The 25,692-nt window shown below is 47.0% G+C and overlaps 1 protein-coding gene across 3 annotated transcripts in view; it reads right to left on the reverse strand.

Annotated features, from left to right (window-relative positions):
* The window catches only part of RHCE (Rh blood group CcEe antigens), a 157,803-nt gene that overhangs the window by 28,005 nt on the left and 104,106 nt on the right, over window positions 1–25,692 (reverse strand). For all 3 annotated transcript variants that reach the window (XM_063954166.1, XM_063954168.1, XM_063954167.1), the window contains exons 4-6: window positions 24,417–24,567; window positions 19,769–19,922; window positions 12,757–12,923 (exon numbers count right to left, since the gene is read on the reverse strand). In XM_063954166.1, coding sequence (XP_063810236.1) covers window positions 12,757–12,923; window positions 19,769–19,922; window positions 24,417–24,567 — 472 coding nt within the window. The remainder of the gene's footprint in view (window positions 1–12,756; window positions 12,924–19,768; window positions 19,923–24,416; window positions 24,568–25,692) is intronic.

Here is a 25,692-nt window from a genome sequence, read left to right on the forward strand (position 1 = left end):
CATGTTGCTGTAACACTCTCAGTGAAAGTGACACGCTGCTCAGCAACTGCTCTCTTGATCTCGCTTTTATGAGGAGATCGTCCAAGTACGGGATAATTGTGACCCCTGCTTGCGCAGGAGCACCATCATTTCCGCCATTACCTTGGTGAAAATCCTCGGGGCCGTGGAAAGCCCAAACGGCAACGTCTGAAATTGGTAATGACAATCCTGTACCGCAAATCTCAGGTACGCCTGATGAGGTGGATATATTGGAACATGAAGGTATGCATCCTTTATGTTTAGGGATACCATAAAATCCCCCCCTTCCAGGCTGGCGATGACCGCTCTGAGTGATTCCATCTTGAACTTGAACCTCTTCAAGTATAGGTACAGGGATTTTAAATTTAATATGGGTCTGACCGAACCGTCCAGTTTCGGGACTACAAAAAGGGTTGAGTAATATCCCCTCCCTTGTTGCAGTAGGGGAACCTTGACCACCACCTGTTGAAGATACAATTTGTGAATTGCATTTAACACTAACTCCCTTTCTGAGGGAGAAGCTGGCAGGGCCGATTTAAAAAACCGGCGAGGAGGCACCTCTTCGAATTCCAGCTTGTAACCCTGAGAAACAATTTCTACTGCCCAGGGATCCACCTGTGAGTGAACCCAGATGTGGCTGAAAAGTCGAAGACGTGCCCCCACTGGGGCGGACTCCCGTATCGGAGCCCCAGCGTCATGCGGTGGATTTTGTAGAGGCCGGGGAGGACTTCTGTTCCTGGGAACTAGCTGTGTTGTGCAGCTTCTTTCCTCTGCCCTTACCTCTGGCAAGAAAGGACGCACCTCGTACTTTCTTGTTTCTCTGTGACCAAAAGGACTGCATCTGATAATGTGGCGCTTTCTTAGGCTGTGAGGGAATATAAGGCAAAAAATTGGATTTACCAGCTGTAGCTGTGGAGACCAGGTCCGAGAGACCTTCTCCAAACAATTCCTCACCCTTGTAAGGTAAAACCTCCATATGCCTTTTTGAGTCTGCATCACCTGTCCATTGCCGGGTCCATAGGACTCGTCTAGCAGAAATCGACATAGCGTTTATTCTAGAACCCAAAAGACCAATGTCTCTTTGAGCATCTCTCATATATAAGACAGCATCTTTTATATGTCCTAGGGTCAATAAGATGGTATCCTTATCCAGGGTTTCAATTTCCACTGATAAGGTATCCGTCCATGCTGCTACAGCGCTACACACCCAGGCCGACGCAATAGCCGGTCTGAGTAAGGAATGCGTGTAAATGGACTTCAAGGTAACCTCCTGCTTGCGATCAACAGGATCCCTGAGGGTAGCCGTATCCTGGGATGGCAGCGCTACCTTCATGGATAAGCGTGTCAACGCTTTGTCTACCGTAAGGGAGGATTCCCACCGTATCCTGTCCTTTGGCGGGAAAGGATACGCCATAAGAATCCTTTTGGGAATCTGCAGTTTTTTGTCTGGAGATTCCCAAGCTTTTTCACATAACTCGTTCAGCTCATGTGAGGGAGGAAAGGTTACTTCAGGTTTCTTTTCCTTATACATGTGTACCCTCGTGTCAGGGACAGGGGTTTCCTCTGTGATATGCAAAACATCTTTTATTGCAATAATCATATATCGAATACATTTAGCCAATTTTGGCTGTAACTTTGCATCATCATAGTCGACACTGGAGTCAGAATCCGTGTCGGTATCTGTGTCTACTATTTGGGATAGTGGGCGCTTTTGAGACCCCGAAGGTCCCTGCGACATAGAGACAGACATGGGTTGATTTCCTGGCTGTTCCCTAGCTTCCGCTTTGTCTAATCTTTTGTGCAATAAATTTACATTAGCACTTAAAACATTTCACATATCCATCCAGTCAGGTGTCGGCGTTGTCGACGGAGACAGCACATTAATTTTCTCCTCCTCCTCCCCCAGAAAGCCTTCTACCTTAGACTAGAGATGTGCACCGGAAATTTTTTGGGTTTTGTGTTTTGGTTTTGGATTCGGTTCCGCGGCCGTGTTTTGGATTCGGACGCGTTTTGCCAAAACCTCCCTGAAATTTTTTTGTCGGATTCGGGTGTGTTTTGGATTCGGGTGTTTTTTTTTTTTACAAAAAACCCTCATAAACAGCTTAAATCATAGAATTTGGGGGTCATTTTGATCCCATAGTATTATTAACCTCAATAACCATAATTTACACTCATTTTCAGTCTATTCTGAACACCTCACACCTCACAATATTATTTTTAGTCCTACAATTTGCACCGAGGTCGCTGGATGGCTAAGCTAAGCGACACAAGTGGCCGACACAAACACCTGGCCCATCTAGGAGTGGCACTGCAGTGTCAGGCAGGATGGCACTTCAAAAAAGTAGTCCCCAAACAGCACATGATGCAAAGAAAAAAAGAGGCGCACCAAGGTCGCTGTGTGACTAAGCTAAGCGACACAAGTGGCCGACACAAACACCTGGCCCATCTAGGAGTGGCACTGCAGTGTCAGACAGGATGGCACTTCAAAAAAGTAGTCCCCAAACAGCACATGATGCAAAGAAAAAAAGAGGCGCACCAAGGTTGCTGTGTGACTAAGCTAAGCGACACAAGTGGCCGACACAAACACCTGGCCCATCTAGGAGTGGCACTGCAGTGTCAGACAGGATGGCACTTCAAAAAAATTGTCCCCAAACAGCACATGATGCAAAGAAAAAAAGAGGCTCACCAAGGTCGCTGTGTGACTAAGCTAAGCGACACAAGTGGCCGACACAAACACCTGGCCCATCTAGGAGTGGCACTGCAGTGTCAGACAGGATGGCACTTCAAAAAAATTGTCCCCAAACAGCACATGATGCAAAGAAAAAAAGAGGCTCACCAAGGTCGCTGTGTGACTAAGCTAAGCGACACAAGTGGCCGACACAAACACCTGGCCCATCTAGGAGTGGCACTGCAGTGTCAGACAGGATGGCACTTAAAAAAATAGTCCCCAAACAGCACATGATGCAAAGAAAAATGAAAGAAAAAAGAGGTGCAAGATGGAATTGTCCTTGGGCCCTCCCACCCACCCTTATGTTGTATAAACAGGACATGCACACTTTAACAAACCCATCATTTCAGCGACAGGGTCTGCCACACGACTGTGACTGAAATGACTGGTTGGTTTGGGCCCCCACCAAAAAAGAAGCAATCAATCTCTCCTTGCACAAACTGGCTCTACAGAGGCAAGATGTCCACCTCATCATCATCCTCCGATTCCTCACCCCTTTCACTGTGTACATCCCCCTCCTCACAGATTATTAATTCGTCCCCACTGGAATCCACCATCTCAGATCCCTGTGTACTTTCTGGAGGCAATTGCTGGTGAATGTCTCCACGGAGGAATTGATTATAATTCATTTTGATGAACATCATCTTCTCCACATTTTCTGGAAGTAACCTCGTACGCCGATTGCTTACAAGGTGAGCGGCTGCACTAAACACTTTTTCGGAGTACACACTGGAGGGAGGGCAACTTAGGTAGAATAAAGCCAGTTTGTGCAAGGGCCTCCAAATTGCCTCTTTTTCCTGCCAGTATACGTACGGACTGTCTGACGTGCCTACTTGGATGCGGTCACTCATATAATCCTCCACCATTCTTTCAATGGTGACAGAATCATATGCAGTGACAGTAGACGACATGTCAGTAATCGTTGGCAGGTCCTTCAGTCCGAACCAGATGTCAGCACTCGCTCCAGACTGCTCTGCATCACCGCCAGCGGGTGGGCTCGGAATTCTTAGCCTTTTCCTCTCACCCCCAGTTGCGGGAGAATGTGAAGGAGGAGCTGTTGACGGGTCACGTTCCGCTTGACTTGACAATTTTCTCACCAGCAGGTCTTTGAACCTCTGCAGACTTGTGTCTGCTGGAAAGAGAGATACAACGTAGGTTTTAAATCTAGGATCGAGCACGGTGGCCAAAATGTAGTGCTCTGATTTCAACAGATTGACCACCCGTGAATCCTGGTTAAGCGAATTAAGGGCTCCATCCACAAGTCCCACATGCCTAGCGGGATCGCTCTGTTTTAGCTACTCCTTCAATGTCTCCAGCTTCTTCTGCAAAAGCCTGATGAGGGGAATGACCTGACTCAGGCTGCCAGTGTCTGAACTGACTTCACGTGTGGCAAGTTCAAAGGTTTGCAGAACCTTGCACAACGTTGAAATCATTCTCCACTGCGCTTGAGTCAGGTGCATTCCCCCTCCTTTGCCTATATCGTGGCCAGATGTATAGGCTTGAATGGCCTTTTGCTGCTCCTCCATCCTCTGAAGCATATAGAGGGTTGAATTCCACCTCGTTACCACCTCTTGCTTCAGATGATGGCAGGGCAGGTTCAGGACTGTTTGCTGGTGCTCCAGTCTTCGGCACGCGGTGGCTGAATGCCGAAAGTGGCCCACAATTCTTCGGGCCACCGACAGCATCTCTTGCACGCCCCTGTTGTTTTTTAAATAATTCTGCACCACCAAATTCAATGTATGTGCAAAACATGGGACGTGCTGGAATTTGCCCAGATGTAATGCACGCACAATATTGCTGGCGTTGTCCGATGTCACAAATCCCCAGGAGAGTCCAATTGGGGTAAGCCATTCTGCGATGATGTTCTTCAGTTTCCGTAAGAGGTTGTCAGCTGTGTGCCTCTTATGGAAAGCGGTGATAAAAAGCGTAGCCTGCCTAGGAACGAGTTGGCGTTTGCGAGATGCTGCTACTGGTGCCGCCGCTGCTGTTCTTGCTGCGGGAGGCAATACATCTACCCAGTGGGCTGTCACAGTCATATAGTCCTGAGTCTGCCCTGCTCCACTTGTCCACATGTCCGTGGTTAAGTGGACATTGGGTACAACTGCATGTTTTAGGACACTGGTGACTCTTTTTCTGACGTCTGTGTACATTTTCGGTATCGCCTGCCTAGAGAAATGGAACCTAGATGGTATTTGGTACCGGGGACACAGTACCTCAATCAAGTCTCTAGTTGCCTATGAATTAACGGTGGATACCGGACACACGTTTCTCACCACCCAGGCTGACAAGACCTGAGTTATCCGCTTTGCAGCAGGATGACTGCTGTGATATTTCATCTTCCTCGCAAAGGACTGTTGGACAGTCAATTGCTTACTGGAAGTAGTACAAGTGGTCTTCCGACTTCTCCTCTGGGATGACGATCGACTCCCAGCAGCAACAACAGCAGCGCCAGCAGCAGTAGGCGTTACACTCAAGGATGCATCGGAGGAATCCCAGGCAGGAGAGGACTCGTCAGACTTGCCAGTGACATGGCCTGCAGGACTATTGGCTTTCCTGTGTAAGGTGGAAATTGACACTGAGGGAGTTGGTGGTGTGGTTTGCAGGAGCTTGGTTACAAGAGGAAGGGATTTAGTGGTCAGTGGACTGCTTCCGCTGTCATCCAAAGTTTTTGAACTTGTCACTGACTTCTGATGAATGCGGTCCAGGTGACGTATAAGGGAGGATGTTCCTAGATGGTTAACGTCCTTACCCCTACTTATTACAGCTTGACAAAGGCAACACACGGCTTGACACCTGTTGTCCGCATTTGTGTTGAAATAATTCCACACCGAAGAGGTGATTTTTTTTGTATTTTGACCAGGCATGACAATGGCCATATTCATCCCACGGACAACAGGTGTCCCCCCGGGTGCCTGACTTAAACAAACCACCTCACCATCAGAATCCTCCTTGTCAATTTCCTCCCCAGCGCCACCAAAACCCATATCCTCATCCTGGTGTACTTCAACAGTGACATCTTCAATTTGACTATCAGGAACTGGACTGCGGGTGCTCCTTCCAGCACTTGCAGGGGGCGTGCAAATGGTGGAAGGCGCAAGCTCTTCCCATCTAGTGTTGGGAAGGTCAGTCATCGCAACCGACACAATTGGACTCTCCTTGGGGATTTGTGATTTAGAAGAACGCACAGTTCTTTGCTGTGCTTTTGCCAGCTTAAGTCTTTTCATTTTTCTAGCGAGAGGATGAGTGCTTCCATCCTCATGTGAATCTGAACCACTAGCCATGAACATAGGCCAGGGCCTCAGCCGTTCCTTGCCACTCCGTGTCGTAAATGGCATATTGGCAAGTTTACGCTTCTCATCAGACGCTTTCAATTTTGGGTCTTTTTACTGAACTTTTGTTTTTTGGATTTTACATGCTCTCTACTATGACATTGGGCATCGGCCTTGGCAGACGCCGTTGATGGCATTTCATTGTCTCGGCCATGACTAGTGGCAGCAGCTTCAGCACGAGGTGGAAGTGGATCTTGATCTTTCCCTATTTTAACCTCCACATTTTTGTTCTCCATTTTTTAATGTGTGGAATTATATGCCAGTATCAATAGCAATGGCCTACTACTATATATACTGCGCACAACTGAAATGCACCACAGGTATGGATGGATAGTATACTTGACGACACAGAGGTAGGTAGAGCAGTGGCCTTCCGTACCGTACTGCTATATATACTGGTGGTCACTGTCAGCAAACTGCAAAACTAAAATGCACCACAGGTATAGAATCTAGATGGATAGTATACTTGACAACACAGAGGTAGGTAGAGCAGTGGCCTTCTGTACCGTACTGCTATATATACTGGTGGTCACTGTCAGCAAACTGCAAAACTAAAATGCAGCACAGGTATAGAATCTAGATGGATAGTATACTTGACAACACAGAGGTAGGTAGAGCAGTGGCCTTCCGTACCGTACTGCTATATATACTGGTGGTCACTGTCAGCAAACTGCAAAACTAAAATGCACCACAGGTATAGAATCTAGATGGATAGTATACTTGACGACACAGAGGTAGGTAGAGCAGTGGCCTTCCATACCGTACTGCTATATATACTGGTGGTCACTGTCAGCAAACTGCAAAACTAAAATGCACCACAGGTATAGAATCTAGATGGATAGTATACTTGACGACACAGAGGTAGGTAGAGCAGTGGCCTTCTGTACCGTACTGCTATATATACTGGTGGTCACTGTCAGCAAACTGCAAAACTAAAATGCACCACAGGTATAGAATCTAGATGGATAGTATACTTGACGACACAGAGGTAGGTAGAGCAGTGGCCTTCCGTACCGTACTGCTATATATACTGATGGTCACTGTCAGCAAACTGCAAAACTAAAATGCACAACAGGTATAGAATCTAGATGGATAGTATACTTCACGACACAGAGGTAGGTAGAGCAGTGGCCTTCCGTACCGTACTGCTATATATACTGGTGGTCACTGTCAGCAAACTGCAAAACTAAAATGCACCACAGGTATAGAATCTAGATGGATAGTATACTTGACGACACAGAGGTAGGTAGAGCAGTGGCCTTCCGTACCGTACTGCTATATATACTGGTGGTCACTGTCAGCAAAACTCTGCACTGTACTCCTCCTATATAATACTGCTGGTCCCCAGTCCCCACAATAAAGCAGTGTGAGCACAGATATATGCAGCACACTGAGCACAGATATGGAGCGTTTTTCAGGCAGACAACGTATAATACTGGTGGTCACTGGTCAGCAAAACTCTGCACTGTACTCCTCCTATATAATACTGCTGGTCCCCAGTCCCCACAATAAAGCAGTGTGAGCACAGATATATGCAGCACACTGAGCACAGATATGGAGCGTTTTTCAGGCAGAGAACGGATAAAACTGGTGGTCACTGATCAGCAAAACTCTGCACTGTACTCCTCCTATATAATACAGCTGCTCCCCAGTCCCCACAATTAAGCAATAAGCACAAATATTTGCAGCAACATTAATAAACGGAGAGGACGCCAGCCACGTCCTCTCCCTAACATTTCCAATGCACGAGTGAAAATGGCGGCGACGCGCGGTGTCCTTATATAGAATACGAATCTCGCGAGAATCCGACCGCGGGATGATGACATTCGGGCGCGCTCGGATTAACCGAGCCATACGGGAGAATCTGAGTATGCCTCGAACCCGTGTAAAATGGGTGAAGTTCGGGGGGGTTCGGTTTCCGAGGAACCGAACCCGCTCATCACTACCTCAGACATGTCGACACACGCGTACCGACACACCACACACTCAGGGAATCCTCTTATCTGAAGACAGTTCCCCCACAAGGCCCTTTGGAGAGACAGAGAGAGAGTATGCCAGCACACACCCAGCGCTATATGACCCAGGAAAAAACACAATATGTTGACCTAGATAGCGCTGTAATCTGTATATTGCGCCAAATATGTGCCCCCCCCCCCCTTCTTTAAAACCCTCTTTCACCGTGGATAAGCAGGGAAGAGTCCGGGGAGCTTCCTCTCAGCGCTGTGCATGTTGGGAAAATGGCGCTGGTGAGTGCTGAGGAAGAAGCCCCGCCCCTTCAGCGGCGGGCTTCTGTCCCGCTCAAATATGTAAAAAACCTGGCTGGGGCTCTTTATATATACAGTGCCCAGCTGTATATATATACTTTTGCCAGAAAACGAGGTTTATTGCTGCCCAGGGCGCTCTCCCTGCGCCCTGCACCCTTACAGTGTCTGCCTGTGTGTGTTGTGTGGGAGCAATGGCGCACAGCTTTACTGCTGTGCGTTACCTCAGTGAAGATCTGAAGTCTTCTGCCGCCTCTGAAGTCTTCTTACTTCTCATACTCACCCGGCTTCTATCTTCCGGCTCTGCGAGGAGGACGGCGGCGCGGCTCTGCGACGGACGGCGAGGGTGAGACCTGCGTACCGATCCCTCTGGAGCTAATGGTGTCCAGTAGCCTAAGAAGCAGAGCCTTGAAACTCACAGAAGTAGGTCTGCTTCTCTCTCCTCAGTCCCACGATGCAGGGAGGCTGTTGCCAGCAGTGCTCCCTGAAAATAAAAAACCTAACAAAATACTTTCTTTCAGGAAACTCAGGAGAGCTCCCTGTAATGCACCCAGTCTCCTCTGGGCACAGTAGTAAACTGAGGTCTGGAGGAGGGGCATAGAGGGAGAAGCCAGTGCACACCCATACCTAAAGTCTTTCTTAAAGTGCCCATGTCTCCTGCGGAGCCCGTCTATCCCCATGGTCCTTACGGAGTCCCCAGCATCCTCTAGGACGTAAGAGAAATATATCTCTTTAACCTACGTGCTGTAGTATCAACATTGATTCATATAGACAAGCGAGTTTGATACAACAATTATTAATATTTTAATTAAATGTTTTTCTAAAATATGATGTTATTCTTTGATAAAGTTTAGGATTTGTGAAATAATTATGTAAATACATGTTTTTTAATGCATATAAGCTGCTGTTTTATGTACTGAGGGAAAGCAATCTAAAATATATAGTTACTCATGGTCACAAAATAAATCTTGGTATTGTTATATTTGTATTGTGCTTTAATATTATTACCAATTACTTTTATTTATAAGGCGGCACAAGGTGTATGCAGCACTGTACAGGGTAAACATGGAAAGGAAGTATTAGGAAAATAGAGCCTTTATACAATAAGCCATATGCAAAGGCAGATCAAAGAATAACTACATGCAGGGCCGGACTGCCCATCTGGCACTTCTGGCTAATGCCAGAAGGGCAGATGGGCTGGTCCTGTCACACAGAGAGCCGGGAAGGCCGTGCGCAACAAAAGGACGAGCAAACAGTCTGAGGGGCCTATTTATCATTAAATATTTGAAGCATATTCCCCCAAAACACCTGTTTTTCAGGGGATATGCGCAAAAATGTAGTATCACCCAGGTGGGAGAAAGAGTGTGCGCATCAGATATTTCTGATAGGTTTCTATGGGGGATGCAGTGCTGTCAGATTTACCAAGCTCCGGAAGCATTCCAAAGTTTGGACCCTGCAGCTCTTCAGATAGCATTAGCCCATTGTAGTGGGATGAGTTGATCATCCCATCGTCGGGATTCCAGCAGTCATGTGACCGACGCTGGAATCCTGACACCACTCAGGAGACCAGCGCCAGATCACTGACAGCCGACATCCTGAAGGTTAGTATTGGGGTTCAGGCTTAGGGTTAGGTCCTGGGAGGAGGGTTAGGGTTAGGCACTTGGGGAGGTTAACAATAGCCATCACCCTCCCAAGTGGTAGCTTTAGCCGACACCCCACGAGGGGTTAGCCCTAGCCGATACCGACCAAGGTTTAGGGTCAGGGACATGAGGGGATAGAAATACTTATCCCCTCCGATGTCAGCATCTTCAGTGTCGGGATGCCACGGTCAGTCATGCATGTATTCCATTGTAGCCTATGGCTACACTTTGAAAAAGTAACTGGAGCCCTCCCCAGCATTAGCCGCCTCACATGTGTGGTCCGCAGACCGCGCATGCACAAGAGTCCTGCTAGAGGTCCAAACACATCACAGGGATGGCTCCATACCCTGCGGGTGTAGGTGATGCATCCGGGTGGAATAATTTAATATTGCAATGGAATTTGGGGCGCTAATATGGTGCCCAGGTCACATTGAGATGTGATTATTGATAAATAGACCACTGAGTGGTAAAAGGACAAGGGAGTGGAATACTGGTGACATAGATAGTGCTGGGGAAGACCAAGGGGGTGGAGACCTTGTAAATAAGAGTTTACAATGCATACTTACAGGAAGAGGTGAACAGTTGGAAAGGTGAACTGGGAATGCCAGTTAGGAAAACCATTGGAGTAAAACAGTATTGAATTATCCAGAAGGCTGGTGCACTCTTATAAAAAGATGCATGTTAAGGGTGCACTTAGAGCTGTGGAAAGTAGTAGAGCATGATTGGATGAGGGAGTGAGTGCCAGAGGATGGGGGCACCTTGAGCAAAGCCCAGCATAGATGAGAGGTGCTTGTCAGAGGAGTAGTAGAGCGGAAGAGAGACAGTGTGGAAAGAGATGACGCAGGAGAGACAAAGTGGTTTAAGGCTGTTTTAGTGAGGATGAGTAGAATTCTGTATCAATGAAGTGACAGGAGGCCAGTGAAGCAGGGTGCAAAAAGGTAGAGAGGTACATACTGCATGTGGGAGAGGAAATTTAGATTATCCGAAACATTTAGAATAGACCGAAGTGGGGAGTTTTGGTGGCATCGGTGGTGTGAAAGGGCAAAATTCTGCCAATGTTTTGGAGCTGGAGGTGGCAATATTGAAAGGTGCAAACTCAAGGATGACATTTAGTAAATAATAAAATATTGTTAAAATCTATTTATTAGCAAGTTAAAAAAAAAAGTGTTTTTCTGGTCAAATAAATTGGTACCAGAAGTGAGGTGCATGAGGTTGGAACTGAGTAAAATCTATACCTTTCAGTAAGTGAATTTCACTTCATCGGTTTTGCTTTTACATGTTCTAAAACACTTCCCCTCTCGTACCAGAACTTCTACAGCATCACATAATTTAAAGACACTGAATATATTTATTTTCTTTTATATCGTTAAAGGATCATTCTGATCACTTAAAAAATGACTACTAGTGCTTTTCCACCACATTTATAATTGATCAAATATATTATACAAACATGAAGCTGGAGAAGTTTATTTTAAAACAACTAATTTAAATTTTAGTAACATAGTAACATTAAAATATTTATTTGTAATAACCATTTAAAAAAAACTCCCCGAGGAACTGTACTGAGTAAAAAAAAATGCATCAGTTTTGTAATTTTCAAAAAGAATGACATATACTAATATTATATGAAAGTGTTATTTGTAACTGCTCAATGAGACCTGGAGAAAACAACCTATCTCATGGTCATCCTTTAGGCCTACAGTTATGGCAGCACTGTACAAATTCATTGGGTTTCTCCAGTTCCTACATAAATTATGCTCCGACAAAAAAGAGGTGTTTGCTACTAAAAGAGAACTTGTATTTTTGTGCTGGGGTGGAGAAGGCAGAATCGTGAGTACGAAGTCGATAAACAGTCAACAAAACAAGCCTATGAAACATCAGCTGAGAAATTCAATTCCAAATTTGCTCATGAAACGATTGGCAGGAGCGAGGAATTCATAAAGGCTGTATACAGGTGAGGTCTCTTAAACCTGGTTGGCTTGAATTTTAGAAGAAGCGCTGATTGCAGTAAGTGAAAAAGAATATGCAGTTGTCAGTGTTGGTGTACTGCCAATTGTATGTAGCTGGTATTTTGGTTGATCCTCATAGTGCCCCCTTCCCTTTAGGATAAACTGTGGATGCAGCAGGATATGTGTTGGTTTAATACTGCCAAATATCGCATTTAGTTTGGGGCGTCATCCTGTAAATCTCTGGGAATTAAACTGGCAAATTGTTGTCAAGTCATAGTGATCTGCTGCAACTGATACCCCTTTCATATCGCCAAAGCCAGGACGCACGCACCCAGGACCTTGTAACCGGGACCAACACAGGTGAGCCTCGTCTTTAGCCCATTTCAGACCCCTGTCAGTGGTCACGTGCCCTGGGCTGACGCTTGGAGATGAGCCTTAGAGGGGCCCTGGGCACTTTCCTATAGTGTGAATGGATCCGGGGTCATATCGACCCTGTACCCGTTCACACTTCACTTCAACCAGGGTCATACCTGTGTATAACCCTCTTTTAATTCCGAGTTGAAATGCCGGGTCAATCGACCCAGCAATATAACCCGGGATATTTTGGCCATGTGAAAGGAGTATTACTGTGTAAATCTGTAGATTTTAACATTTCTTCCATTAATGCTTACAATTGTGATTTTATGTAGCATGCAATATGTGTATCATTTTTCTTTTTTAAGTCCTTGTATGGATTTCCCAGCACTATCATAATATACTGTGTATGTACAATGCATAAGTTTATGTCCTTTCCTGTGTCCAACCTTGTGCCAATTTGGAAACTCTACTTACCATTTTAAATTTCCCCTTCTGGTTGAGGAAAGCGGATGCAGAAAACACAGTCACAGTGCTAGCAGCCAATGTAAAATAAGTGTTGTAGACAGCATTTCTTAACTGTGCATGATCACTCAGCAATACAGAGTTATAGGATGGCCAAAACATCCACATGAACAGCGTTCCTGGAGATTAAACAACACAATATTTTACCACAGAATGTTACTGCAAATTCAGTCAGTGATGAAGACTATTACTTATTTTACTGCAACAATACCTTTTAACACTTGGGGGGATTTACTAAACTTCTAAAACAGACAAGCGGTGGTGTTACCTTGAGCAACCATTCAGGTTTGAGCTATCATTTCTCTAGTGCATTCTAAAAAAATTATATAATCTGAGTGGTTGCCATGGACAACAACACCAATTGCTTGTTTTAGAAGCTTTAAGGGGGATACTCACGGAGCGATCGCTGCTTAAAATCTAAGCAATCTGACTAGATTGCTTAGATTTTAAGCATGATCTCTCCGTGTGTACCCCTCACAACGATAGCGATGCGCAGCCCCGCGCATCGCTATTGCTGGTGCCAATCTAGCAGGTCGCTCATTTCACCCGCTGGGTGAAATGAGCGCCCCCCCCGTCTCCCCCCGCACGCTCAGCACACATCGCGCTGTGCTGAGCGGCGGGAAAGATGTGTGCTGAGCGGTTCGCCCAGCACACATCTATCTCTCCCACATCGGCCAGTGAGTACTGGCCTTTAGTAAATTTACCCCCTGGTGTGGAAATTGGGCTCTTAGGACCTAATTCAGATGTGGTTGGATTGTGCATCTCTGCTGCTTACTTGGAAGCAGCAGGAGGCATTAACGCAGCAGGAAGCATCTAATATAAGTAGATGACTCCTGCATGCATTCGTGATCCAGTGATGCATCCTAAGACACAGCATCAGAAGACCTGTGACACATGCAAGCAGGCTTCCACAGCTTCTACGAAGAGGTCAGGAAAGCCTACCGAGATTTTGGCCTCAGCACTCTCCCAAATCGGAGGTGCCAGTGCGCGCCTTATGCGTGTGCCACAAAATAGGGGCGTGGCTTCATGGGGAAGTAGCGTGGCCGCAAAATAATACCAATTCATAATACCGGTTTGGGGCCCCCTCCCTCAAACAATCTATAGCAATATATTTTCATTCCTGATTCATGCCCTTATATTTGGCATTTTTCCTCCTTACGGTATTGCGCCTTACACATTATGTCTCACACTGTAATGCCCTTTACACATTACGTCACACACAGTAATGCCCCTTACACCACACACAGTAATGCCCCTTACACATTATGCAACACACACCGATACCCCTTACACATTACGCAACACACAGTAATGCTCCATACACATTATGTCTCACACCTTTATGCCCTTTACACATTATGACACACATGGTGTAATGCCCATTATACATTACGCCACACACTGTAATGCCCCTAGCACCTTATGATACACACTGTAATGCCTTACACATTATGCCACACATTGTAATACCCAATACAGCACACTGCGTAATGCCAATTACAAAATGCACAGTAATGCCCTTTACATATTACATCTCACAACGCAATGACCTTTACACATTACGCCACACACGTAATGCCCCTTACACATTGTCTTACACCGCAATGCCCTTTACACATTACGCCACACACTGTAATGTCCATTACACATTGCGCACCGCACTGTATGCCTATTACACATTGCATCTTACACCATCATGTCCCTTACACGTGGCAGCCTCATACTTATCAGGAGGCATGTTGACAGAAAGAGGCATGCTGAGAGAGAGAGGTATAGGGAGAAAGTGAGAGAGAGAGAGGAGAGGCATGGAGAGAAAGAGAGGATTGGGGGAAAGGGGCATGAGGGAGGGGGGAAAGAGGCATAGGGAGGGAGGGGGGAAAGAGGCATGGGGAGTGAGGGAGGGGGGAAGAGGCATGGGGAGGGTGGGGAGAGGTATGGGGAGGGAGGGGGAGAAAGAGGGAGGGAGGAGAAAGAGGCATCGGGAGGGAGGCATGGGGAGGATGGGAGAGGGGGAGGCATGTGGGGAAGAGGAATGGGGAGGGAGGGGTGGAAGAGTTATGTAAAAGAGAAAGCGAGGGGGGAGAAATGTCGAGAGAGAGAGGCATGGCAGCCTCATAGTTACCAGGCTGGGTCATACTTGCCTACCTGACCCTCTCCATGAGGGAGAAAATGCTCTGTTCCTGGTAATGTATGATTGCCATCACCTGTGGTGAAACACCTTTCTTATCAATTACCTAGCTCACCACAGGTGATGGCAATCATACATTACCAGGAAAGTCCAGGAACAGAGCATTTTCTCCCTCATGGAGAGGGTCAGGTAGGCAGGGCCGGCGCTACCATTAGGCAGCTTTAGGCAGCTGCCTATGGGCGCTGGCCACTGGAGGGCGGCAGGCTCCAATTAAATATATTTTACAAAAAAAAATATATATTTTGATAAGTAAGCCCAGACCAGGGGCGGCCGCGGCGAGGGTCTAGCCTGCCACAGCCGTCAGTCACCTCACCAGCCCAGTGTATTGCTTTCCCTGCGGGCCTGCGGCTGCTCCATGTCTAAACAGAAATAGATGGAGCCGCGCGTATGAGAGAGCAGGTCAGGAGACGGGCGCCGCCCACACTGACAGCCTAACACGCATCCTGCTAGGCGCCGTCAGCACGAACGTCAGCGCTTGTGTGGCGCCCGTCTCCTGACCTGCTCTCTCATACGCGCGGCTCCGTCTATTTCTGTTAGAGACATGGAGCAGCCGCAGGGAAATCACACTGGCGTAGGTGAGGTGACTGACGGCTGTGACAGGCTAGACCCTCGCCGCGGCCGCCCCTGGTCTGGGCTTACTTATCAAAATATATTTTTTTTTGTGTAAAATATATTTAATTGGAACATCTGAAAGACAAGAGAAGTCTCTCTATCCCCTCCCTCCCCGCCGCCCCGCGCCTCCCTATCCCCTCCCTGCCGCCCCGCGTCTCCCTATCCTCTCTCTCCCACCCAGCGTCTCACTATCCCCTAACTGCCGCCCCGCGTCTCGCTATCCCCTCCCTCCCCGCGCCTCCCTCCCTGCTGCCCCGCACCTCCCTATCCCCTCACTCCCTGCCGCCCCGCGTCTCCCTATCCCCTCCCTCGCACCCCGCGTCTCGCTATCCCCTCCCTGCCGCCCCACGTCTCGCTATCCCCTCCCTCCCTCCCTGCCGCCCCGCGCCTCCCTATCTCCTCCCTCCCACCCCGCATCTACCTATCCCCTCCCTTCCACCCCGCGTCTCCCTATCCCCTCCCTCCCACCCCACGTCTCCCTATCCCCTCCCTCCCTGCCGCCCTGCGTCTCCCTATCCCCTCCCTCCCACTCCACGTCTCCCTATCCCCTCCCTCCCTGCCGCCCCGCACCTCCCGATGTTGGAGTTGCCTACAGCAGCGGCAGCTCCGGAGACAACAGGCAGCGCTGTTACCTCTATTTCCGTGCCCTCAGCATCTCCGGCAGCATCTGCTTTCTCCGGGACTGAGGAACCAGGACCACTAAGGCGAGGGGTGGGGGAGTTGTGCTTGGTGGCAAGTGTCTGGGCAGCTCACCCCCAGATCACTTGGACTGCAGCTCCCCGCCTTGTGATCTGGGGGTGAGCTGCAGTCCAAGTGATCTGGGGGTGAGCTGCAGGCCAAGTGATCTGGGCAAGATCACTTGGACTGCAGCACACCCCCAGATCACTTGGACGCAGGGACAGGGAAAAATAAATAAAATAAGTGTAAATAAATTATATATTTATATCACAGCTGCCCGCCTCCCACCGCTGACCAGCGCTCACTTCTGCACGCTGCACCGCCATTGAAAGCTGACCACCGCAGACCACAACTGGCGGTGGTCAGAGGGACATCAACGCCGCAGCGAAGAAGGACAGCTTAGTACCGCCGCATCCCCCGCAGACCATGGGCTCATAGGCCACCAACAACCACAGTCCCTTCCGCACCTCCGCTGCACATATCAGGTAATGTTACCCTATGTCCCTGCTGTCACGCTCTCAGTCCCTGCTGTCACTCTCTCAGTCCTTGCTGTCACTCTCTCTCCTGTCCCTGAATTGTGGGTCATACCGTTTGCTATAATGTGAATTTCGTCTCATACCATATGGTAAAATCAGAATTTTGGCTCATACAGTATGCTGTAATGTGAATTTCGGGTCATACCGTGTGCTATAATGTGAATTTCGGCTCATACAGTGTGGTAAAATCTGAAATTTTGGGTCATAGCGTGTTCTGTAACGTGAATTTCGGCTCATACCGTGTGCTGTAATGTGAATTTCGGCTCATACTGTGTAGTAAAATATGAATTTTGGCTCATACTGTGTGCTGTAATGTGAATTTCGGCTCATACCGTGTGCTGTAATGTGAATTTCAGCTCATACCGTGTGCTATAATGTGAATTTCGGCTCATACCGTGCGCTGTAATGTGAATTTCGGCTCATACCGTGTGCTGTAATGTGAATTTCGGCTCATACTGTGTGGTAAAATATGAATTTCGGATCATACGGTGTGCTGTAATGTGAATTTCGGCTCATACGGTGTGCTGTAATATGAATTTCGGCTCATACGGTGTGCTGTAATGTGAATTTTGGCTCATACTGTGTGGTAAAATATGAATTTTGGCTCATACCATGTGCTGTAGTGTGAATTTTGGCTCATACCATGTGCTGTAGTGTGAATTTCGGCTCATTCCGTGTGCTGTAATGTGAATTTCTAGATAGTATAAGAATTTCTAGATAGTATAAGGGGTCCTAATACACTGAAGGACACGTCCCCATTTGAGTGGCCACACCCCCTCTCCCGGAGGCGCGCGCATAATTGCAACCTTCACTTTTCCATACCCCCACTTCAAAATGTCTACTTCGACCACTGTATATGTATGTGTGTGTGTGTGTATATATATATATATATATATATATAGTATTCATTCTAGCACCCTGCACCTTTCAAAATCCATGCAGTTCCCCTTTCCTGCCTGGGGTGTCACTCTCTGCTCTGGTGTTTCTCAGCACACACAGGTCTGTATCACAGCACTGAGTAACAGATCAGAGTGTGCGGAGAAGCACCACAGCAGAGAGCGACACCCCGGGCAGGAAAGAGGAACTGCACAGTATTTGAAAGGTGCAGGGTGCTAGAATGAACACTATATATATATATATATATATATATATATATATATATCCAATGACCTCACCGCACGTCACTGCCACAAAGTTCTAGTTACAACCCTGATGCCTATCTATAATACTGTATAAAACTACAGACTGTGGTATTATACTATATATGGATGTGGGGCTGGATGCTTTTTAACTTGTGTGCATTTAATATAATATTTGTCAGGTTTTCTTTTGCTGTTATTTGGCTGCTTCAGGAGGATCAACATACCGTTAACACAGCCTCTAGATAACGTGATCACTCCACTGTCCAAGCAACAGGGGAAGGGGAGGGTCGGGAGGACGGGGGGGGGGGGGTGTAGGCAGAGATTTTGCCTAGGGTGCCGAGAAACCTTGCACCGGCCCTGCAGGTAGGCAAGTATGGGCTGGGTGCTCTTTGGTGCAACTACCCCACTTCCTTGTATTGCTCGTTGTCATGTGTTTCATGTGCCCAGCGCTGTCCTGGCTGGCCACAGCGGATTGATTGTGGGGGTTTTAGTAATTTCTGCTCCCTCCTCCATATACTTTACAGTGCTGCAGTGCAGTGGATACTGTGGCCGGGAGCTCCTGCATCACACCGTTCACCCCAGCTTAGCGATCCCCCGCCAGGTCCGATGTGCATGTTCCTATCACTGCAGAAGCCAGTGATTACACAAATTTACTGTGCCGCTAGCATTCTGGGCATCCCATGATCCTCTCCTGCAGCTAGCAGCCCGGCTACCTCCTGAGCAGGTCCCGGGCTGTGAGACAGCTCTGAGCTGCAGTACCGTGCGGGTATTAAGTGCATATGATCAGCGGGGTGCTTGATTGTGTGCCCTGCATCTCCAGCGTGGTAAGCAGCAGTCCGCGTTGCTTCCGGTATCGGGGCCAGGGTCTGACTCTAGACGCTGGGAGGGGAGAGGGATGCGCGGGTATACATGGGAGTATGCAGGGGAGAGGATGCCGGCACCTAGCTGCACCGCAGGAGGCAATAAACTGACCTGTCAGTGGGCAGCACCTGCTTAAATTGCTTAGCGGTAAATCCGCTACTGACGCTGGAAGTCTCATGAGAAGAATTTGGATGCAGCATCGAATCACAGAAGCCTGCAATGGACGTCCTTCTACTTAAGATGTCTCCAGCGGCTTTTGCATATTTTAGCCCAGCTGCAGCGTACAAAGAAATGTGCCTTTAGCATCCACCTCTGAACCAGCCTGACTGATTCATTTTGTGAATGATGTTGGCACCATTTACATTCAGATATAGTGCAGTGGTGTACATAAAATGGTTGCAAGGTGTGGTACACACTGGCCCCCCTGGCCCCTTGGTCCAGGGGGGCCCACACTGCACACGCTGAACCCATTTCTTGAATACTTACCCTCCGGAGTTCCATGTTGGCGGCAGCAGTGCTGCACAAAGCACCGGGAAAATGGAGTAGCGACCATTTTCCTGGCATTATACACAATATGAAAATCACCAGGAAAATGGGCACCCTCCCTATTCCCTGGAGCACTGCATGTGTGCACTAGACTTTGGTAAAGTGCTAGGGTCTCCCAGTGACCTCAGTGCTCTGAGTCTACTGAGCTGCTGCCTACAGAGGAGGGGGCCCAGACGGAGACTGCACATGGGCCCCCTCCTCTCTTAATGTGCCCCTGCCATTATGTACAGCAAAACACAGTATAAAACCGCATAGTCCCCATGAATAATGTAAATATACGGTTAGTCTTAGGGGCCTGTAGTTCACAAGGACCCTTGAGCCTGCATAGACTGCAGCAATTGCATTTTATATTGGTATTGTTATGCCTCGCTGCCCATTCTTATATGTAGGTTGTCACTTACCTAACATGGAAAAAAGATCTGAGGTAGCTTCAGATTTCTCGTTCTCCTCACTAGCCTTGTTACCTAATAAAGGTGGAATCATTGACCATGATACTGCCAGTCCAAAATATGCCCCAAAGATATGAGCATACATCATACTAACATGATCATTCATCTGCAAAATACAAAAGAAAGTATTGAAATACAAAATAAACTATTTTAATACAGAGACGCAACAAGATCATAACAATATTACTATCTGATATCAGAATAGTTATCTTTTCACTCATAAATCTTGGTAGCTCCTACACTCTTATCAATTAGATCGCTCCCATTGTTTGCAAATGCAGTGTCCTCTCATCTGCGATGGGCCCTACATGGCGAAGGTATTGTGTAGTCTAATGTTTAGGTTTTTTTTGGCCAAGTTTGTGAATGCCTACTTTGTACCATAGAGGACCTCTCAATGGATTTCTAAGTAATATATTTGTGAAAGAAGGGACTTGAGGTGCTATTATTTATGAAATGATTTTCCAATTTGGAGAAGTTTACTGTATTATTTTGTAATATTTTCTTTACAAGTGCATTACAGGTGCCAGTGGGCAGGCTGGCACTTCTGTTTCTCCACGTGCCAGCATGACATTACTTAATATTGGTCTGACAGAGCAAGCGGGGACCCGTAGCTAGTAAGGAAGAATATTAATTCTATTATTAACTATAATATATTAACCCCAAAAGCACTGTTCAAAGGATGTGAGGAATAGTCCTTGTGCTAGGGGGCACATTTTGTCTTGAACCCCACTCTCCTAGAGATTTAAGCCTTGTGCTGACTGACCAAGTGTTGATTGGCACTATGGTGGGGGGACCCACACAGAGTGCCCCCCCCCCCCCCCCCCCCCCCATTCCTGCAGTGCCACCAGCCCTGGCTGGCAAAGCTTAGTGATGGTTCGTGGAAAATCGGGGGGACCGTACGCTCTTCGTTCCACAGATTTTTCCACTACCAGCTTTACCTTACAGGCCTGCAATATCATGCTATCATGACATTTTTTTTACTTATAGAAATAAAGATACACAATGCAAAGTACATTGTAGTACCTAACTGCGCTCAAACCCCTACTAAAATTGTCTTGATTTGCTAGCAGTGGCCTGTAATATTTGTGTTTGCTTTTGTCAATAAAGTTAGGATAAATAAATGTATTAGAATAACAACTAATTTATTAAATGCCAATAAGATATAGCTGTATCTCCTTATATGAACCCTAAACAGTCCTTTTTCAAAAAGCAAAGTTCATACAGTTCTTTTAGCCTCCTGTGGGTCGAGGTGCCCTTTTGGAGTGAACGTAGGATACCTGTGTACTGTCCTTAATCCTGGAGATGCTAAAATCAATGGGGTATATTTACTAAGGTCCCGATTTTGACCGAGATGCCGTTTTTTCATCAAAGTGTCATCTCGGTAATTTACTAAGCAGAAATCACGGCAGTGATGAGGCCATTCGTATTTTTTTGCAAGTCCCACAAAAAAAATACGAATGAATACACCATCGGTCAAAACGCGGCTGTTTAAGTATGAATCTCGGTCATTTACTAAGAAGTGCAAAGCAAAAAAAAAAAAAACACTGCCGTGAAAAAATACAACTCGTAAAAAAGTGCTAAAAAAAAACAGACCTGCTTTTTTGAGCCGTGATTGGATAGGCATGCACGGATCCATGAGATCCGTGCATGTATATCAGTGGGAAGGGGTGGGAAAGTGTTAATTTGTTGAAAAAAAATTGCGTGGGGTCCCCCCTCCTAAGCATAACCAGCCTCGGGCTCTTTGAGCCGATCCTGGTTGCAGAAATATGGGGAAAAAAATGACAGGGGTTCCCCCATATTTAAGCAACCAGCATCGGGCTCTGCGCCTGGTCCTGGTTCCAAAAATACGGGGGACAAAAAGCGTAGGGGTCCCCCGTATTTTTAAAACCAGCACCGGGCTCCACTAGCTGGACAGATAATGCCACAGCCGGGGGTCACTTTTATACAGTGCCCTGCGGCCGTGGCATCAAATATCCAACTAGTCACCCCTGGCCGGGGTACCCTGGGGGAGTGGGGACCCCTTCAATCAAGGGGTCCCCCCCCCAGCCACCCAAGGGCCAGGGGTGAAGCCCGAGGCTGTCCCCCCCATCCAATGGGCTGCGGATGGGGGGCTGATAGCCTTTTTTTAAAAGTGTAAGATATTGTTTTTAGTAGCAGTACTACAAGGCCCAGCAAGCCTCCCCCACATGCTGGTACTTGGAGAACCACAAGTACCAGCATGCGGCTGAAAAACGGGCCCGCTGGTACCTGTAGTACTACTACTAAAAAAATACCCAAAAGAAGACAATACACACACACCTTGAAAGTAAAGTTTTATTACATCCATCCACACAAACATACATACATACTTACCTTATGTTCACACGCAGGTCAGTCCTCTTCTCCAGTAGAATCCATGGGGTACCTGTTGAATAAATTATACTCACCAGATCCAGGGTACCAGGCTCCTCAGATAATCCTTTTGTAATCCACGTACTTGATTAAAAAAATAAAACGGAGACCCGAGCCACGCACTGAAAGGGGACCCATGTTTTCACATGGGTCCCCTTTCCCCGAATGCCAGAAACCCACTCTGACTGATGTCTAAGTGGGTTTCTTCAGCCAATCAGGGAGCGCCACGTTGTAGCACCCTCCTGATCGGCTGTGTGCTCCTGTACTGTCTGACAGGCGGCACACGGCAGTGTTACAATGTAGCGCCTATGCGCTCCATTGTAACCAATGGTGGGAACTTTGTGGTCAGCAGTGAGGTCACTTTCGGTCAACCGCTGAGCAGAAAGTTCCCACCATTGGTTACAATGGAGCGCATAGGCGCTACATTGTAACACTGCCGTGTGCCGCCTGTCAGACAGTACAGGAGCACACAGCCGATCAGGAGGGTGCTACAACGTGGCGCTCCCTGATTGGCTGAAGAAACCCACTTAGACATCAGTCAGAGTGGGTTTCTGGCATTCGGGGAAAGGGGACCCATGTGAAAACATGGGTCCCCTTTCAGTGCGTGGCTCGGGTCTCCGTTTTATTTTTTTAATCAAGTACGTGGATTACAAAAGGATTATCCGAGGAGCCTGGTACCCTGGATCTGGTGAGTATAATTTATTCAACAGGTACCCCATGGATTCTACTGGACAAGAGGACCGACCTGCGTGTGAACATAAGGTAAGTATGTATGTATGTTTGTGTGGATGGATGTAATAAAACTTTACTTTCAAGGTGTGTGTGTGTATTGTCTTTTTTTGGGTATTTTTTTAGTAGTAGTACTACAGGTACCAGCGGGCCCGTTTTTCCGCCGCATGCTGGTACTTGTGGTTCTCCAAGTACCAGCTTGCGGGGGAGGCTTGCTGGGACTTGTAGTACTGCTACTAAAAACAATATTCATAACTATCAACAAAGGCTATCAGCCCCCCATCCGCAGCCCATTAGATGGGGGGGACAGCCTCGGGCTTCACCCCTGGCCCTTGGGTGGCTGGGGGGGGGACCCCTTGATTGAAGGGGTCCCCACTCCCCCAGGGTACCCCGGCCAGGGGTGACTAGTTGGATATTTGATGCCACGGCCGCAGGGCACGGTATAAAAGTGACCCCCGGCTGTGGCATTATCTGTCCAGCTAGTGGAGCCCGGTGCTGGTTTTAAAAATACGGGGGACCCCTACGCTTTTTGTCCCCCGTATTTTTGGAACCAGGACCAGGCGCAGAGCCCGATGCTGGTTGCTTAAATATGGGGGAACCCCTGTCCATTTTTTCCCCATATTTCTGCAACCAGGATCGGCTCAAAGAGCCCGAGGCTGGTTTGCCTTAGGAGGGGGGACCCCACGCAATTTTTTTTAACATTTAAACTTTTTTTTTTTTTTAAACAAAGTGCACAATGAAGCCCAGCACGGATCTCTCAGATCCGGCCGAGATTCATTGTATTAAAGTCGGCAGTGTTTTACAAGTCACTCACGTAAAACACTGCCTAAAAAAACGAATGACATCGACATCGGAAAACCCGAAAATGCAGAGTACGGCAGCTTAGTAAATTAGTCGTAATAAATTCAAAAAGTTGCAGTTTTACACTTTCGATGTCATTCGTGATTATTCTCCCACCAAATCGGGAGAATTACGAATGTTAGTAAATATACCCCAATGAGTCCGTAAATTCTTAATACAAGTGACAGAGACCGGCGTCCCGTATCTCTGTGGGCGGTCCAGTGGATAACTGAGTTCTTACCGTTGCGGCCGTGTTCGAAAGAAGTCCGGGTGCGGGTACACGCCGGGAATCTGTAGGGGCACTGAGCTGACCAGTAAGCAGCGGTCAAGGCCTGCTCGCTCGGTGTGTCCTTGTTCGGACCCAGCCGGGAGCCTGCTCTGTGCGCCGTCCTGATCTTGCATCTAGGGAAAGGGGTTCGCCGCCGTGGAACCTGTCCGGGATTCCACAGCGAGAACAACCAGTCACCTAGCCGAGCCTCACCTGCATTCACCCTCCTCGCTGTCCTTCCGTCATTCTCAGAGAAATGTAATTGCTTTCCAAAATGTTTTGACTTTTGTCAATTGCAATAAACTATTTCAGTTAGGTGTATTTTATCAATATGGCTTTTTCTATCATTCTCACCATTCATTTGATTCTTACCATAAGATACGTTGTCATAATGTATCTGTTTGCAGTGAATATAGGCAATTCCAGGGCAGTCATAACTACCAACTGTAGTGGATTCACTTTTCCTAGAACAACTCCACATGAGAGTAAGACTGGAAAAACGCTCATTATTCCTGTTCTCAAGCTGAAAATAAGATGGTGCAGTAAGTGGCAATTACAGACATTTCAATGTTTTCATCTGATAAAAATATGTTTTACACTGTACATGCAGCATATATGTTGGTACTCTGCTTCTACTTTTTTCATTACCACCAGATGTACATTGTATCCATAAACATTTGGAGAAGCATATATAGCAGGCATGTCCAAACTGCGGCCCTCCAGCTGTTGAGAAACTACACATCCCAGCATGCCCTGACACAGCTTTAGCATTCTCTGACAGCAAAACTGTGTCAGGGCATGCTGGGATATGTAGTTTCACAACAGCTGGAGGGCCGCAGTTTGGACATGCATGATATATAGGAATCAATATTATAATCAAGTTAATACTTTGGTTATTGTTACGGCATAAATTATTGTAAAGCATGTGCTCCTAATAATATTGCTAGACTCAAATTAGCATAAACAGTAATAAATAAATCTAGAATATTATTATTATTATTATTATTATTATCATTATTACTGTCATATGTTCCTCCAAGTGTACAATCTGAGAGTACTGCTACCATTGCGTCTGTGTGGAGCACTTTCACACTAACAGCTAACACATTACAAGCAATACATTTTAAGCCGTTGCAACAATATAAGGAAAAAAAAAGGAATAGATTGCAGCCTGGCGCTAATTAATGCTGCTGGTAACCAAGTAGAGGGAAAACACCCACAATTTCCCAAATGGAGTCTATACACATACAACAAAATATAACCAGGAACCAGCGCTGAAGGTGACAAACTGCTATTAGTGAGACGAACTCCTGCTTTGTCTCTCTCTTAAGAATAACACTTACAGGATCTTTCAGTCTCGCATATCCATAAAGGTATCTTTACACAGCAAACAGGCTTCTAATTTTCATCCACACAGACCCCTTAAGATAAAGGACACTTACATATACTTTCTTTCTCGCGTTCCCATAAAGGTATCTTTATCTTTCTCAATGGTACGCTTCCAAGTAAGGAGATTACAGCAAACTTGTCTCCAAAAAAGGGATTTTTAATGCATAAACGATAAAAAACACTTCACAGGACTAAGAATCCCGGCGGCTGATGGAACAAAAGCACGTGACACAACCGGCTGCAGTCAGGTAAAGGTCAG

Source organism: Pseudophryne corroboree, chromosome 2 (assembly GCF_028390025.1).
Source record: "Pseudophryne corroboree isolate aPseCor3 chromosome 2, aPseCor3.hap2, whole genome shotgun sequence".
NCBI lineage: Eukaryota > Metazoa > Chordata > Amphibia > Anura > Myobatrachidae > Pseudophryne > Pseudophryne corroboree.